This window comes from Dama dama, chromosome 5 (assembly GCF_033118175.1).
Source record: "Dama dama isolate Ldn47 chromosome 5, ASM3311817v1, whole genome shotgun sequence".
Classification (NCBI taxonomy): domain Eukaryota; kingdom Metazoa; phylum Chordata; class Mammalia; order Artiodactyla; family Cervidae; genus Dama; species Dama dama.
Window position 1 is genome coordinate 95,002,301 of NC_083685.1, and position 16,827 is coordinate 95,019,127.

At 52.5% G+C, this 16,827-nt stretch overlaps 1 protein-coding gene across 7 annotated transcripts in view; it reads left to right on the forward strand.

The window, feature by feature from the left end:
• SPNS3 (SPNS lysolipid transporter 3, sphingosine-1-phosphate (putative)) overlaps positions 1-16,827 on the forward strand; it is a 73,419-nt gene that overhangs the window by 25,201 nt on the left and 31,391 nt on the right. For 4 of the 7 annotated variants that reach the window (XM_061143158.1, XM_061143161.1, XM_061143159.1 and 1 more), the window contains 7 exons: positions 693-758; positions 5,820-5,956; positions 6,607-6,758; positions 7,469-7,535; positions 8,251-8,399; positions 9,347-9,499; positions 13,592-13,781. In XM_061143158.1, the coding sequence (XP_060999141.1) occupies positions 693-758; positions 5,820-5,956; positions 6,607-6,758; positions 7,469-7,535; positions 8,251-8,399; positions 9,347-9,499; positions 13,592-13,781 (914 nt within the window). The remainder of the gene's footprint in view (positions 1-692; positions 759-5,819; positions 5,957-6,606; positions 6,759-7,468; positions 7,536-8,250; positions 8,400-9,346; positions 9,500-13,591; positions 13,782-16,827) is intronic. The other 3 variants (XM_061143162.1, XM_061143163.1, XM_061143160.1) reach the window with 2 other exon arrangements.

Consider the following 16,827-nt stretch of genomic DNA (forward strand, 5'->3'; position numbering starts at 1 on the left):
TCTGGGACTTCCCAGGTGGCATGGTGGTAAAGAATCGCCCGTCAGTTCAGGAGACTAGGGTTGGATCCGTGGGTCAGGAAGATCCCCTGGAGAAGGGAATGCAGCCCACTCCAGTATTCTGGCCTGGAGAATCCCAGGGACAGAGGAACCTTGTGGGTCACAGTCCATGGGGTCGCAGAGAGTCAGACACGACTGAGTGACTGAGCACCCCAGCCACTCTGACGATGATGTGAATGGCAGGCCTGCATATGTGAAGATGCACATGTGCCTGTGGGTGTGTCTTTATGTGTATGAGACTGGACTTACACGGCTGTGAGTGCTGGCTCCTGTGTGTGTGTGTGTGTGTGTGTCTGCTTCTGGGAGTACATATCTCTGGCTGTGCCTGTTTGTATGTGCCTATGTGGATCTGCATGTCTGTGATGCGTGAATATGTGTGTGTAGTCCAGGCATGCAGGCTTGTGCGTGAATTGGTATGTCTGTGCCTTTGGGATATGCTAGATCCTGTATTTGTATTTGTGTGTGTGTGTGTGGTTGTGTGCATGTGTGGGAGAGAGGGACGAGAAGAGTAGGCCTGGGTGCCATGTCTGTGATGAGCTGGTCAGCTGTGGGCCTGTCCCTAATGCAGAGGCAGCTGCCTTTGGAGGCCTGGCAGGCAACTTCCCATTTCCTGAGCACTGTCCATCTGTCCACAGGAGTGCTGCTGGACGTACAGAAGTTTTTCCATATCAGTGACAGCAATGCTGGTTTGCTGCAGACAGGTAAGGAGGGAGTCCCCAGCCTGGGGTCGTTGGCTCATGCTGGGCAGGGGTCTTTTGGCAGGTCCTGTTCCCTGTGCAGCTCCAGCTGCTGGTGGGGGGTCAGCCTGAGCCCCATGAGTCCCCTGGTGCAGAGGATAGGTGGTGGTTGGGTGGGAGGGACAGTCTGTGTCAGAGAAGGAAGCAGTAGAGGCTGGGATTTGGTGCCTGAACAGCCTCTTAGGGTTTGAAGATGAGTGCTGGGGAAAGGGGGCTTCCTTGGTGGCTCAGCGGTAAAGAATCTGCCTGCAATGCAGGAGCCACAGGAGACACGGGTTCTGTCCCCAAGCTGGGAAGATACCCTGGAGGAGGTCTTGGCAGCCACTCTAGTATTCTTGCCTGTGCAAAGAGTCGGACACAGCTGAAGCAACTTAGCATGCACACACACTGGGGGAAGAAGGGAGGGAGCTGGGGCTTGAAAAGGCTGCCAGGCTTCAGATCCTGGCCGGGGAGTTGGTCATTCATCCTTCATGTCTATTAAGCTCAGCTTTGTAGCTGGGGTTAGAATTTCTAACATGTGCTTTCTTCTCATGGATCTGTAAAACCTGGTCACTAGGACCCAGACAGACAGACAGACAGACAGTGGACTTCCCTTGTGGTCTAGTGGTTAAGATCTGTGCTTCCACTGTAGGTACAGGTTCGATCCCTGGTCAAGGAACTAAGATCCTGCATAGTGCAGCCAAAACTAAAAAAATTAAAGTAGATTGATAGACAGCGACACATACCCACAGGTGCTCAGATGGGGTCTGGGCCCACTGGGGCTTACAGTCCAGCAGAGGGGAGCAGCCACACCTTCCATTTCAAGGTGGGGGCGGTTGGGGTCAAGAGGTGCTAACTTTTCCCCCATGGGTTTCTGGATGGTAACACACAGATGCACCCACACGCACCCACACATGTGCACACACTGTCACAACACAGGATACTCATGTGTGCTCTTTACAGTTCTGAGAATTCCTGTACAGATCCTCAAGCCCATATATTTTTTTCCTAAGATAGATCTGCCTGAGAACAAGCATCTGGGTCTTTTTTCCCACCTCCCCTTTAATATTCACCTGTCCACCATTTTGGGGAGGAAAACACAGCTCTCCCCATTCTGAGTTTTACTAGGTGTAAAAAACCTCCAGGGGAGACTTCCCTGGTGGTCCAGCAGCTAAGACTCTATACTCCCAATGCAGGGGGCCCAGGTTCAGTCCCTGGGCAGGGAACTAGATTCCACATGCTGCCACTGAGAGCCTGAGTACTGAAACTAAGACCTAGTGCGCCCAAATAAACAAATAAAATATTAAAAAAACAACCCATCAGACAGAGGGACCCCTCAAGGCTGCTGGCTTCTGCTGATGAGGCCTTGGGGGCAGGACAGAGAGAGTGTCGGTGGAACCCGAATGGGGATGTTTGCTCCAGGCCACAAACCCAGGATGGCAAGGCGCCAAGCCTTATCTCCCTGGCCCGATCGCGTTCTCTTTATCTACAACTGAGGATCCAGAAGTGAGATGGTTGTCTCACGGATGGGTATCAACACATCTATTTCAATTAAAAAAAAAATGAAGTTGTTCAGTGGAAACCAAGACACCATTGTAAAGCAACAAAACCCCAATAAAAATTAATTAAAAAATGAAGCCGACATTTTCATATCTTTCTCACTGACAATCAGTCTGATTTGCCCTATTGATCTGCCAAATGAGGACTGACTTTGCCCATAATGCTCTATGGCACATGTTTCCTATGAACTTGATCTGCAGCCCTAAGGACTGATGACAATCTAGTTTAAAGAATACAATCACGGCTGGAAATCACATCCTTTGCAGCTAGTTAAACTTATGATAAAAAATGCCTTAGATGTCAGCTGAAGACATGCAAAGGGGTACACGGTTCTACAAATGGAGGTGATGAACAAAAGAGTTAGATCACTGCTTCAGATGGCAGTCTTTCCCAATTGCTCTTATCTCAGGGCTAAGGTGGACAGATGGTGCTCACCTTCCAGTCATATTGTAGCCAGAGGGAGGCTTTCTAGGCTCAACACCCAGAATCTTCTAGATTAAACAGACAATGGAAGTTGAATCAATATTTCTCTTCCCTGGTTCTTACCATGGCGAGCAGGATTATTACTGCAAGGCCCCTGATAACTGAGTTGTGTGGAGGGAGAAGTTTGTGTGTGTGAGAGAGAGGACGAGAGAGAGGGAGAGAAAGAGAGAGAGAGAAAGCCTGTGAACACAGAGACGTGCTTGTGAGTGTGCAGTGGGGATGTGCATGTACATGTATGTGTTTGAGACTGGATGAATGGAAGGGTCTTTTCTGCAGAAGTAGCCCAAACAGGTATGTGGGAAGGGCAGTGAGCTTGGAGGCCTGACAACCAGGCTTGTCCCCGGTGACTTCAGGTGAGTCTTCTTACTTTTCTGTGTCACCGCAGCGGTGCAGACTGGAGGAAACGATGGCTCAGAGAGCTCAGTGTAGCTATAAGAATGGGGTGGGAGGCAGGGCGAAGCAGTGGTCAGACTCCCACCCCCCTCCCCCACCACCGCCCCACTGCAATGGGACAGAGATGCTGCTGGAGTTGGTTAATTGATTTACAATATTTAAAACAAACACTGATGTGGCCTTTACCATGTGCCAGGTGCTGTTCTAAGGGCTTAATAACATGTAGTCATTTAATCTTCACAACAATCCCACGAGGCAGGGATTATTATTATTATGCCCATTTTACAGATGACAAACCTGAGGCACAGAAAGGCAATGGGCCTTCTGAAGGCCACACAGCTTGCAAGTGAGAGAGCTGTGATTCAAATCCAGGTGGTTGCTTATAGAGTCCTTCTCTGAACCTTGTGCTCCTTAATGACTTCGGCCTTGTCACAGAAATGATTTGAATCTGGAGATAGGAGTGAAGGCGTGCCTGCCTTCCACTTAGGGGCAGGCTTCTCCATTCCAGGAGATCTGCTGGTTTAAAGTGTTTGTATCCTGCAGGTGGCTCAGTTGTAAAGAATCTGCCTGCCAATGCAGGAGACGCAGGAGACTTGTGTTCGATCTCTGGATTGGGAAGATCCCCTGGAAAAGGAAATGGCAACCCACACCGGTATTCTTTCCTGGGAAATCCCATGGACAGAGGAGCCTGGTGGGCTGTAGTCCATGGGGTAGCAAAGAGTCCGACACAACTTAGCGACTGAGCATGCACACGCACGTACTGTGAGGAATCCCTACCCCTAATCTCGTAAAGTATTAGAACAGTTGGGGAAATAGAAGCTTTAGGTGACAAAGACATGTGTTAACAAGGCACAAAACAACCTCCCCAGAGAAAGATTGATGCATCTGATTACATCAAAGCTAAATTCTTCTGTATGATGGTGACTGAAACTATAAATGCAATTAGCAATAATAATAGATAACATCTGTTGGGTATTTACAGAAAGCTTGTCTTTTATGTGCTTTATTTTATTTAATCTTCCTCATAAGCTTAGGGGGGAAGTACTATTACTCTTGTACTCTGATAAAAGGGGAATCAGAGAGTAAAGGATTTTGCCCAAAGTCACACAACTAGGAAGCGGTGGGGTCAGAATGTGAGCCCAGGAATTCAGTCTCAGAATTTTATTTTAAATCCTTAAAACAAACGTAAGGGACTGGAGAAATTATCAACACAGAGCCAACAGAAAAAAATAGGCTGAGGATGTGAACCTAGGGGCTGATACTCAACCTCACTGGGGAAAAGGATGATGCAGATTAAAACGTAGGCGAGACACCGTTTGTGTTTTAACCATTAAATGAACGAAAATAAATCGATTGATCCTATCAAGTGTCAGCAAACAATGTGTAATACTTCTATTCCAGCGTAAATTGATACAGCCTTTTTGGAGGCCTATTTTGGCAGTAGTTATTAAATTTTTAAATGCCGTTGACATCAAAGACCATTCTCTGCGGAGTATTAGGTCAAACCACATTAAATTGCCGTTTTTGTAGGTCAAAACTGGCTTAATTTCCGCCAATTGCTTATGGCGTAACCCAATACGAGAGCGGGTCAGGGCAAAGTGGGAGGGGCTGGAACCTGAGTTGGGACGAGTCTGGATATGCATTGGGTTCAGAAAATGTCAATCATCTGTGCTTAGTGAATGAAAACGCAGACACTGGGCGGGGCCCCGAAGAGCCCAAGGCCCTTGGGGCCGGGGGACCGGGTGGCGGAGGGTTAGACCTTACCCTGGCCGCCGGCCGGCTCTCGGAGGCAGCGGACTCAGGGAGAAGGATGGAGGCGATTTTATTTGAGGAACAGAAGCAGTGAAGGTATACCTATCCACGTGGTGTAGTTAAGCAAAAATGTGGCAATTTCTTTGTCCTCGCAGAATAGTAAACGCATTCATTAATCTAGTCACCAATTCATAAGTGTTAGGTACTTTGGAAAAATGGTATAAATACAAGTGCAGCGTCAGGGGAATGTTTTACTTAGGAAAACCAAGTCTCTTCCAGCCTCCAGGGGCCGCTATTTTATAATCAGTGTGCTCATTCTTAACCGTGCTCATCTGCTCAAAGCAGGCATCTGGCCCACACCCCGCCCACCTGGCCTTCCACTTGCTACCTCCAGCAGGGGCCTGAGAGCAAAATTTCACCAGGCCCCAAGTCAGGCTCACAGGGGTGGGAGTTCTCCTAAAGACAGGGTCCTGGCAGCTCCGTGCCAGACTCTGTGCTCACCTCTGTCTCATGTTTACACAGCCTGAGAAAGGGGAATGTTGCCCTCCACTGTTGGACTGTTGCTCAGAGAGCACGCCTTAGGCACCCAAGGCTGCACAGTGAGCAAGCCGCAGAGCTGAGATTTGAGGCCAGGCCCAGCACCGCCCCCCCTTTCCTCCCACTCCCTGTGACTCTGGGCCGTGGTGGGGGTTGGGGGATTCAATTTACGTTTTTCTCTCACCAGTTTCTACTCACTTTTAAGCAAGCTGAGTCAGTTCCCTTTTCTGGGCCTACTGGACCCTTCTGCTCTGCACCGGCCACCACCCCGTCTTTGTTGGGGGAGTGAGCTGCATGCCGCCCCTTGTGTGTCTCCTCCAGTCTTCATCAGCTTCCTGCTGCTGTCCGCACCCGTGTTTGGCTACCTGGGCGACCGACACAGCCGCAAGGCCACGCTGAGCTTTGGTATCCTGCTCTGGTCTGGAGCTGGCCTCTCCAGTTCCTTCATCTCCCCCCGGGTAGGTGCCCTCACTCCTTCCCAGGCCCCCTGGGGGGCCCTCCCCCATCTTCTTCCTCTGTGATCCAGCTCCAGTAGAGCTGTTTCTGCTCCAGGCTGGCTGGGGGGAACTGCCTTCCAAGGGCTGAGAGAGGGGTCTTCTCAACAGGCTGTTGGACTTTCTTAACAGGGACCTTCCTCTTTGGCATATTCCTCCGGACTGAGCTGGGGGTGGAGGTGGGGGTAACTGCTACTGTCTGCGGGAAGTGGCCTGGTGAACAAAGGCCAGTTTGCTAACCAGGATGCCCAGGAAAAGGACTCCTCAGGGCAGTGGCTGTGGGTGCCAGCAGGGGGCGCCTGTGCGATTTGGGGGAATAGTGAGGTGTCTGGAGCCCTGGGGTGTGGAGATCCTCTGGAGAAGGGAACGGCAACCCACTCCAGTATTCTTGCTTGGAGAATCCCATGGACAGAGGAGCCTGGTGGGTTACAGTCTGTGGGGTTGCAAAGAGTCGGACAGGACTGAGAAACTAACACTTTCACTTTTCACTTAGAGCACTGATCCCCCTCTTCCATGTCACAGGATGTCCTTGGTTCCTCTGACAGATCTTTAAGTTCCCTTTGCCCTGAGGGTGATTTCTGGAACTGACTGTGGTCTTGTGCCCATTTCCCCAGTACTCCTGGCTCTTCTTCTTGTCCCGGGGGCTGGTGGGGACTGGCACAGCCAGCTACTCCACCATCGCGCCCACTGTCCTGGGAGACCTCTTCGTGAGGGACCAGCGGACCCGTGTGCTGGCCATATTCTACATCTTTATCCCTGTTGGCAGGTTGGTATTACCCTGGATCCACTTCTCTGGATGGTAAACTGAGGCCCCAAGGGGTCGGAACAGGGGCTGGGCTGGATGCAGGAGACATTGAGCAGAAGGGGTTGCATTTGAAACCCAACTCTACCCTTCCTCTCTGTGTCACTTTATCTCTCTGAGCCTCAGTTTTCTCATCTGTAAGTGGGGCCAGTAGCACCTACCTGTAGGCTATGGTGGGGGTTAGAGATATGTAATGGAGATGCTCCCTACATACTAATACACTCCGGGAGGAGGGAGAAAGAGCAGCTCAGCAGTGTGGGCCACACAGGGAGGGGCTGACTCTGGGAGAGGCAGGGAACTGTGTTAGGGTTGGGCCACGCACCCCACAATGGGATAGGACAGAGTGAGCTTTGCAGTCAGACCCCTGAACCCTGACTCAGGTTTCCTGAAGTCACCTGCCTTGGGCAGGGCTGTGACTTGGAGAGGCGGGGTGAGTGGTCCTCATTTAGGGAGACAGTGGTTCGGTGGGATGGGCCTGGAGCCAGAGGTCACTGGTGACTTACCAAGGGCAGTGGACATCTGGGCCTCACGTGGCTCACTTTTACCAGTGAAAAGGCTGTGAGCTGCCGAGAGCTGGCTCCCTGGGGTAGGGGCACCCTGGCTCAGGCTGGCCTTGGGGTCTTGGGGCCGCCTGCCTCCCCTCACGGCCCATTTCCCCCACCTCTCTGTTGCAGTGGTCTGGGCTACGTGCTGGGGTCGGCTGTGACGGAGCTGACTGGGAACTGGCGTTGGGCCCTCCGAGTGAGTCCAGCTTCCTTTTCTTCCCTCTGCTTTCCCCCCTGGGCCAGCGGGGACTTTCCAGTCTCCAGTGGCCTTAGCCCCTTGGCACAGCGTCTGGCGCCATGGCGGGTGTTCAGACATCGGCAGCTTCAGGGCTGCGTATGGACCGTGGCCTCTGGAATTTGCACGCCTGGTTCACATCCCAGCCGTTCAGTTTGCTAGCTGTGTGATCTCAAGGAAGTCACCTCCCTCTTCGGGGCCTCACTTTCCCTATCGGTAGAGTGGGGGAGTAAAGCTACCTTATGGCATCTTAAGGATCAGTGAGACGAGGGAGGGGAAGCTGCCCTGCCAGCTTGGACGAGGCTGGCATGGCAGATGGAGGTGTGGGCCAGGAAAGGAGACACGGGGGCAGCAAGTACTCCACAGTCGGGGTCAGTGTAGTCAAGCCTCCAGTTCTCAACTGTGTCAGCCTCACTGATTCCAATAGAGTAGTGTCTGTACAGGAGTCAAATCCCAAGGGGCCCATGCTCCCCAGAGAGCCCATCCTCTCAGGGTTGAGAAGCAGTGGTATGCCAAGCTCTGTGTATAACCAGCTCCCCCGATATGAGCCCGTGTCCCCTATCCCCCGGGGCGCAGAGCAACCCAAGAACCTGGTCCACAAAGTTCAGTCACTGCTGGGATCTCCTGGCTTACAGGAATGTGTGGCCCTGAGCTTCCTGGGCCCTCCTGTCCCCAGATCATGCCCTGCTTGGAAGCTGTGGCCTTGATCCTGCTTATCATGCTGGTTCCAGACCCACCCCGAGGAGCTGCTGAGAAGCAGGGGGTCGCAACCATGGGGGACCCACGGAGCAGCTGGTGTGAGGACGTCAGATACTTGTGGAGAAAGTGAGTGTCTCTGCTTCTCCCTGCGGGTCATTGAAAACCCCTCTGCCTGCCCCAGCATCACCGCCCTCCCTCCCTCTGCCTCCAGGGAGCCCTCCCTGACTGCCCCAGCAGCGTTCACAGCCCTCTTCTTCCTTTGAGTTCTCTGTCACCACCTGAGATGTCACTCCCCCACTCAGAGGCCTTCCTCTGCCTGCCATGAGACAGAAGTTGGGCTGGGAGGGAGGGAGCTCCGGCCTTGGCTCTGCCACTGCCTTATCCCTGAGTGATCTGAGACTTGGAGCCCAGCTCCCCTCATTTATTCAGCAGACATGTTTCTGTAGCTTTGCCGGCTTCTCAGGTTGTTGGGAAGATGCCCGAGTGTATATCGCTCACCTCTCTGAACCTCATGGGAGAGCATCCCTCCTCTGTTCCTGGCATGGCTGGGGAGGTAGGTTGGGGTCACCTACCCAGGTCTCATAATTTACTAAAATGTGGGGCGTGGACCCGACGCCACTTCTTTGTTACAGAGCCATGAGCCAAGTGGAGGGCAGGGGAGAGGGACAGATTGTTGGAGAATGTGATGTTGGATTTGGGTCGCTCTGGTGGGGGAGACTTGGTCCTCAGAGAGGAGGGAGGAAGGCAGAGCAGGAGCGAAGGTGTGGAGGTGGGAAGGGCAGGCTGCTTAGGGGGTGTCAGTGGAGGATCTGGGACCACCTGAGTGCCCAGGAGATGGAGGAGGGGAGCGGACAGGCCCTGACAGCCCCAGCCCTCTCCCAGTTCCATCCACAGCACTTTCTCTTGTTTGTTCAGCTGCTCAGTCACGTCCGACTCTGCGACCCCATGGCCTGCAGCACGTCAGGCTGCCCTGTCCTTCACTGTCTGCCCGGAGCTTGCTCAAACTCATGTCCATTGAGTTGGTGATGGCATCCAACCATCTTGTCCTCTGTCTCATCCACTTTCTCTTTCAGCTGGAGTTTTGTGTGGTCAACGCTTGGGGTGACAGCCATGGCCTTTGTGACTGGAGCTCTGGGCTTCTGGGCCCCCAAGTTTCTGTTCGAGGCCCGTGTGGTGCACGGGCTGCTCCTTCCCTGCTTTCGGGAGCCGTGCAACAGCCAGGACAGGTGAGGGACGTCTCGACTCTTTTTTTGGCCACACGGTGTGGCATGCAGAACCTTAGTTCCCTGACCAGGGATTGAACTCGTGCCCCCTGCAATGGAAGCATGGAGTCTCAACCATGGGACTACTAGGGAAGTCCCCAACATCTGGGTTCTTGATGGGGAAGTTCTTGGGGTTCTGAGTCCCTAGACTCAATCTCTGGGTGGACACCAGGACTCAGGGGCCCATCGGCCTGGTTCTAGCTCAGGCAGAGCTCTTGCTGCTCTGAGTGGCCACAGGCCGCTCTCTTGTCATCTCCAGGCCCCAGTCCCTGTCTTCTTGCTCTTGGGCCCCTGTGAGGGTCTGGAAGGGACTTGGGGGTAAGTGAGGCTTCTGTGGGACCTACGGAATGGTGGGATTTCTAGGCAGCCTTGCTTCAGAGGGACCTGTAGCCTGAGGCTGTCCCATTTCACAGATGGCAAACTGAGGCACCAAAGGAGATTGTGATTTTTTTTTTTTTTTTTTGGCTGCACTGTATGGCATGTGGGAATTTAGTTCCTCAGCCAGAGAATTGAACCCGTGCCCTCTGCAGTGGAAGCACAGAATCTTAACCACTGGACCGCCTGGGAAGTCCCAGGATATTATGATGTTTATCCTGGCTCTACAGCTAGATTCTTATCTCCCCAGAGGCAAACACTGAGTCCTAAAAGTCCCCCAGCAGCTTGAAAAAGTGGAAAAATAAACCAGGACTCCATCCCACTCCAGGCCTTCACTGGCTGTGCATTCCTGGGCCAGTGATTTCCCCTTTCTCTGTTTCAGCCTCTTCCTCTAACTTGGCTCCTTCCCAGAACCTGGTTGAGAAACTGACATGGGAGCTAGTGTTCGGGTCCTAGGGCTGATGGACCGAATGACCACATGCTCGGTAGCTTCAAGCAACAGAAATGTTTCCCATAGTCCTGGAGGCCAGAGGTCCAGAACGGTTTCACTGGGTCAAAACCAAGTTCAGCAGGGCCACGCTCCCGCTAGAGGCCCTCGGAAAGCATCCCTCTGTGCCGCTTCTGGTGCCTGCGGGCGGCCTCTGCTTGAGGCCGCATCATTGCACCCACAGTCACATTGCCTTGTCCTCTTCAGTCTCAGATCTCCCTCTGCTTCCCTCTTATAAGGACATTTGTAGCTGCACTGAAGACCCACCTAAAAAGTGGAGGAAAATTTCTCTAGCTCAAGAGCATTAATATAGTCACATCCACAAAGATTATTTTGCCCATACAAGGGAACAGTCACAGGTTCCAGAAGTTAGGACATAGATGTCTTGGGTGAGGAGCATTGTTTAGCCTACCCCAGGGTGGGTAGAAAGCCCTGGTTCTGCATAGATCTTAGCTGTTTTCTTTTTTTTCCCCTTAAATATTATTTACCTGGCTGTGCCAGGTCTTAGTTGTGGCATGAGGGATCTAGTTCCCTGACCAGGGATTGAACTCAGGCCTCCTGCATTGGGAGCGTGGAGTCTCAGCCGCAGGACCATTGGGGAAGTCCCCAGAACTTACCTGTCCATACACCCTCCTTGGTTAGGCTAAGCCCTCAGGTGAAGCTTGGATGGGAGCAGGAAGCCGCAGTACACAGGATTCTAGCTCAGCCAGAGGGAGAACTTAAAACATCCAGAGCCCAGACGGAAGGGGCAGCAAGGGTCTACTGAGTTTCACACCCCTGGGGTCATGTAAGTAGGCGTTGGGTATCTGCTTGCCGGGGCCACTGTACAGAGGATCAGCACAGAACTTGCAGGCCTTAAGGACCCTCTTGGCTCTGAGAGTCTGATTCTGGGAGGGCGATGTGGGGGTGGGGACACTTCGTGGTAGGTGTCTCCTCTGTCCACCCCTCTGGTCAGGGGCTCTGGGGGGCCCCCATCTAAATCACTTGTCTGAATAATCAATCCAGAGTCTTAGAAAGGTCTTGAGAACCTGCCAAGTTCGGCTCAGACCAGGACTCAGAGGCAGATAGCATTCACCCGGATTCGGGGTCACTTGACCGGGCTGAGCTGGAGCCTGGTACAGCTTGGAAGCCTAGGAAGGTTTGGTTAAGCACCTTTAAGCTGCCTAAGGACACACATACTTTGTTCAGTAGGAACAGAGCCAGGAGACCCTGGTTTTGCTAGTGTGGGTCTGTGTGGCCTCAGGCAGGTCCCTGTCTTCTCTGGAGAGATTTTTTTTTTTTGGTGACATTCAATTTGTCAGTAACCATGGTCTTGCATCTGTCATGTTCTTGCGCCTTGGTGGGAGCCATGGAGGTAATGGCAGGCACCTGGCACTTTTGGAAAGGTTTGGCTCTGGGAGAGGATCCTGGCCATGTGGAGAATGGTTGGTGGGTGGTGGTGCTCCAGGCAGAGGGAAGAGTGTGGGCCAAGACGGGGAAGCCAGGAAGTGTGGGGTAAGTTTAGAGAATTCTCAATCATTCATGCAGAGTGAGGGAGGGAGAAAAGAAGGGAGGCTACACAGGTCAGCAGGGGCCAGTGCTGCAGTGCCGGCCGGGAGCTTGCTTCGAGGACGACAGGAATCCAGTTAAGGGCTGGAAAAGTCTTAGTTACATTTGTTGTTTTCAAGAGTTCACGCTAGTCAGTCTCAGCATCCCTTTGCCTTTAAAAGGAGGCTTGGGTTCATCTTTTGGGCTAGGATGGACCAGGAGGATGAAGATATATATTCAGATCCTGGTCTGTCACTTACTAGCTGGGTAATCTTGACCTTGACCTTTCTTAACCTCACCTTCCTCACCTTTTCACTTGGGAATTCTGGGAGAGATCTGTGAGCCATTTGCTTAACATATATCACTTGTTCCAGACTCTATGCTCCCAGCCCAGAGTCAAGAAAGTAAACCAAGCCTGGTTCTGTTCTCCAGGAATTCACAGTCTAGCGAGTGATCTTGATGACAGAGACGCAGAAGGTGCTATAGTAACTGAAAGGGTGAATGAATCAGCAAACGGACAGGGGAAAGCATCCCCAAAGAGGAGACATTTGTGATGGGTCTTGAAGGATGTATAGGAATTTGGTAAATAGAAAAATCAATGAAGGGTGTTCTAGATGAAGGAATAAAGGTATGAAGTGGGGACAGCAACAAGTCTAGGGGTTGAGGAGGATGGAATTGGGGTTTGGGGTTGAGGTCACCAAGGATCAGATCAGGAAGGTCAGATCACACCAAAATGAACTGGAATCAAATCTGGTGGGTATTTAAGAACTGGTGGAGAATTTTAGGCAGGAGCTGGGCAGGTATATGGTCAGATTGGTGTCCTAGAAAGCATTCTCTGGGGAGCTGTATGGAGGTTATCTTGGAATGATATTCCTACAGGAAGAAGCTGCAAGAGGGACCAAGTGGAGTGGAAGTGGGCCCAGGAGTAGGTGGGAAAGATAGTGAAGTTAGGAGGTATGTTCAGAGACAGAGAGGGAAGGATGGACTCAAGGAAGTGTAAAATTCCCAGGTGAGTGCCAGTGTATCATAGGAGCTCTATAAGTAAATGTTCACTCACATCCCATTAGTATTTGGGGCTGGAAGGCAAGAAGGTTGGGGCTAGAGTGGGACTGTAGAATTAAGATTTCTGAGTGGGGCAGTTTTCAGTGGCGAGACAGTGCAGGAGGTTGCTGGTGATGAGACAGGCTGGGAGCTGGGGTGCTGGAAAGATCACCCACACGGCCAGTGGAGTCCCAAGGATGAGGCAGAAAAGGGGATGGGAAGAGTAGGGGAGTGCATGGACCCCTGAGCAGGGTCCCAAGGACCCGGGAGCATTGGTTAGGAGGGAGGGGAAGAGGCCCACAGCCACACGCCCTGCAGGCACCAGATCCTGTGGCTCAGCTGTAAAGAATCTGCCAGCAATGCAGGAGACGCCGGCGACATGGGTTCAATCCCTGGGTTGGGAAGATCCTCTGGAGGAGGGCATGGCAACCCACTCTAGTATTCTTGCCTGGGGAAGTCCATGGACAGAGGAGCCTGGCAGGCTATAGTCCGTGGGGTCATAAAGAGTCGGACACGACTGAACACACACACATACACACATACCAGGTCATGCACTGGAGGGCAGGTGGCCGGACCCCTATCCTGATCCCACCGCTGACCAAGCCCTCTCTGCTCTTTTCCATCAGCCTGATTTTCGGGGCACTGACTGTTGTCACTGGCATTATTGGGGTCATCCTGGGAGCAGAGACTTCAAGGAGGTACAAGAAAGTCAACCCTCAGGCTGAGCCCCTCATCTGTGCTGCCAGCTTGCTTGCTGCAGCCCCCTGCCTCTACCTGGCTCTCATCCTGGCCCCGACCACCCTCCTGGCCTCCTATGTAAGTGAGGGCCCCTTCAGAGGTGGGAGTGGGCTGCAGTGGGTAGGGAACTGCTGTTTCACATAGGCTGACACTGTGCCAGGTCTTCCCAAATGTTATATTTATCACTCCTTCCAGGTGAAGTTCTGATATTCCCATTTTACAGATGAGTAAACTAAGGCTTACCAAGAGCCTCAGCTAGGAAGGGGTAGAACTAGGATTTGGGCCTAAGCTTTTCTGAATCTAAAGTGTGTCCTTTAAGCTGTTGGTTAATGCTTTAAAAATTTTTTTTTTCACTGCACTGGGTTTTCATTGCAGCACGTGGGATCTCAGTTTTGGCATGTAGGATCTAGTTCCCTGACCAAGGATTGAACCCCAGTCCCCTGCAGTAGGAGATGGAATCTCAGCCACCGGACTGCCAGGGAAGTCCCTCCTGGTTAATGCTTTGGCGATAATGGGACCTCATTTCTTCTAAAAGTGATTCTTCTACTGTATTATTTTAGTCTAAAAGTATGCAGGGAAAGTCTCAGTCTTTTATCCTCTTTATTTAAAATAAATGTAGAATATTTGCCTGGAGGAGTGTCATAAGCTAGACCAAAGTGGGTAGATATAACTAATGCCCTGTACTGTCCTTGGTGGGTGGCATCTCCTTTAAGGTATGAGTGTTTCTTACCAGCGTCCTCAGCCTTGGTTGGGTTTCCACTGAAATTCCTGGGAAGTAGACAAGTTCTGTTCGCATTCCCTCCTGCACGTGCTCTTATTTGGTCCTTGTCATGCCCTTGTCCCTGGAGAAGGAAATGGCAACCCACTCCAGTATTCTTGCCTGGAGAACCCCATGGACAGAGGAGCCTGGCAGGCTACAGTCCATGAGGTCACAATAATCGGACATGACTCAGCAACTAACCCACCACCACCATATGCCCTTGTTGGAAAGGGTTTTTCTTATCCCCACTCAACAGATGGGAAAACTGAGGCCCAGAGACAGCAGCACCGAGGATGAGACAGATCAGCCTCTAATTCCACCCCTGCAGGCTCCAAAGTATATGTCCTTCATGCCGCATTGACCCTTGTCACCCCCATGGGAGAGAAACAGAGGCTGGCATACAGCAGGCCAGCCTAATAAATGCCTTAGTGCTTATTGGCCGAGAGCATGACTGGGATCATCATCTCCAGCTGGTGGGGACTGAATGAGCCTGACCTTGCAGGGAGGCGGCGGCCCCGGGCAGATGGAAGCCCTATTGAAGGCCTGTCTCTGCATTGGCTGGGCCCGCGGAGCCCCTGCCAGCTCTGCTTCTGCCACTGTCTTGCTTGGCTCTGGGAAGTGGCTCCTTGGCTGTGTTGCGGGGACACAGCTGTCCCCCCTCCGTAGCCTGGCGCATCTCCAGAGCTGGATGGCTCATCTAGAAATGACACTGCACCTTGGCTGACGAGGCCAGCTGGAGAATCTCTTCTCTGGGCCTGCCCTGGGGCGTGAGGGGCTGAGGGGCAGGAAGGTGGGCGGGTCTGGGACGTGTCCACCCTCCTGTGCTAGGAACCTGCTCCCCCTGCGGCTCCTGCAGGGGCCGGATGGGATCCCCAGAACTCCTCAGCCTTCCAGAAGTGGTGTGGTTCCCTCTGGACGCCCTGACCAGACCCCACCCCCCAACCCCCGCCACTTCCACGGCTCTGTGCTCCTGGGGTCCCGAGATTCCGGCTCTAGTTCCCCCAACTTCCCCATGCCCCACCCCTGCCCACTAACACCAGTCATAAACCCTTAACACCTCCAAACTGCCTCTCTTTTCTTTTCTCTTTTTGTAAGTTTATCTCCTTAATGGACTTAAAAAAAATAATTTCTATTTGTTTATTTATCTGTGACTGTGCTGGGTCTTCACTGATGTGCGGGCTTTTCTCTAGATGTGGTGAGCCGGGGTTATTCTGGTTGCGGTGCGCGGGCTGCTCATCACGGTGGCTCCTCTTGGTGTGGAGCGCGGGCTCAGTAGTTGTGGCCCGTGGCCTGAGTTGCTCCGCGGCATGTGGAATCTTCCCGGATCAGGGATCGAATCTGTGTGTCTCCTGCCCTGGCAGGTGGATTCTTTACCACTGAGCCTCCAGGGCAGCCTCCGCCCCTGTTGTCTTGGTCCACTCCGTCCCGTCTTGGCTCTCACCTTGCTGTGTTTCTCTGGGACCGTCCCAAGCAGCCAGCTTCCTGGTCTCCTTGTCTTCCTGCTCGCCCACCACAACCTGTTCTTCTCGCGCTGCCAGAGTGACACCACGGACCTTTCCTGCTCAAAAGCCTTGCGTGGCGCCTTGGTTTTCCTCGGGAAAACTAAATCTGACTCCTCATCCTGGCATTCCAGGCCCCTCATGGATGGCCCTGATATCCTTAGTAGCCTTATTCCGATGTGGTCCTGCCATGCAGTTCCCCGCCTGGTTCCCAGAACATGCCCCCTGCCCCCTACATCTGGGCTCTCCATCTGCTCTCTTTTCTCCCTCCCCTTCTCCATGTGCCTGAATCATTCTGGGCCCTCACGGATTGGCTGGAGCACCGTCTCTCCATGGAGCCATCGCTCATTGCTAGGTCCTGCCCTCTCTCTCCATCCGCTCTGCTCTTGAGCACTGTCTTCCTCATGCCCTGGTTACATATGCTCTGATCGCCCCTCCCAGCTGGGCCCAGGTTGGTTCTGATCTTTCTCAGCCCTCCTAGCTCAAAGCATGGTGTCAGGTAGGTGGGGGCAGGGTGGGGGTGATCACTGCTCACTGTGTGAATGGTTGAGTGACCAGCTCTTGTTGTTCATTCATTTTTTTTAAAACAAGTATTTATTGAATGCCTACCAAGTGGCATGCTGGTTTAAATGCTGTGGATATATCAGTGAATAAAACAGCCAAAAATAGCTCTGTTCTTAAGGAGTTCACATTCTAGTTGATGGAGACAGGTAATGGGCAAGATGTATAAATAAAATTCACAATATGGTGAATTATGGGATATTTAGGGGAACAGTGTGCCAGACAGAGGGAACGGCAACTGTAAATGCCCTGAGGCAGGAGTGTATCTGGTAGGTTTCAGTTCAGTTCACTTCAGTTGCTCAGT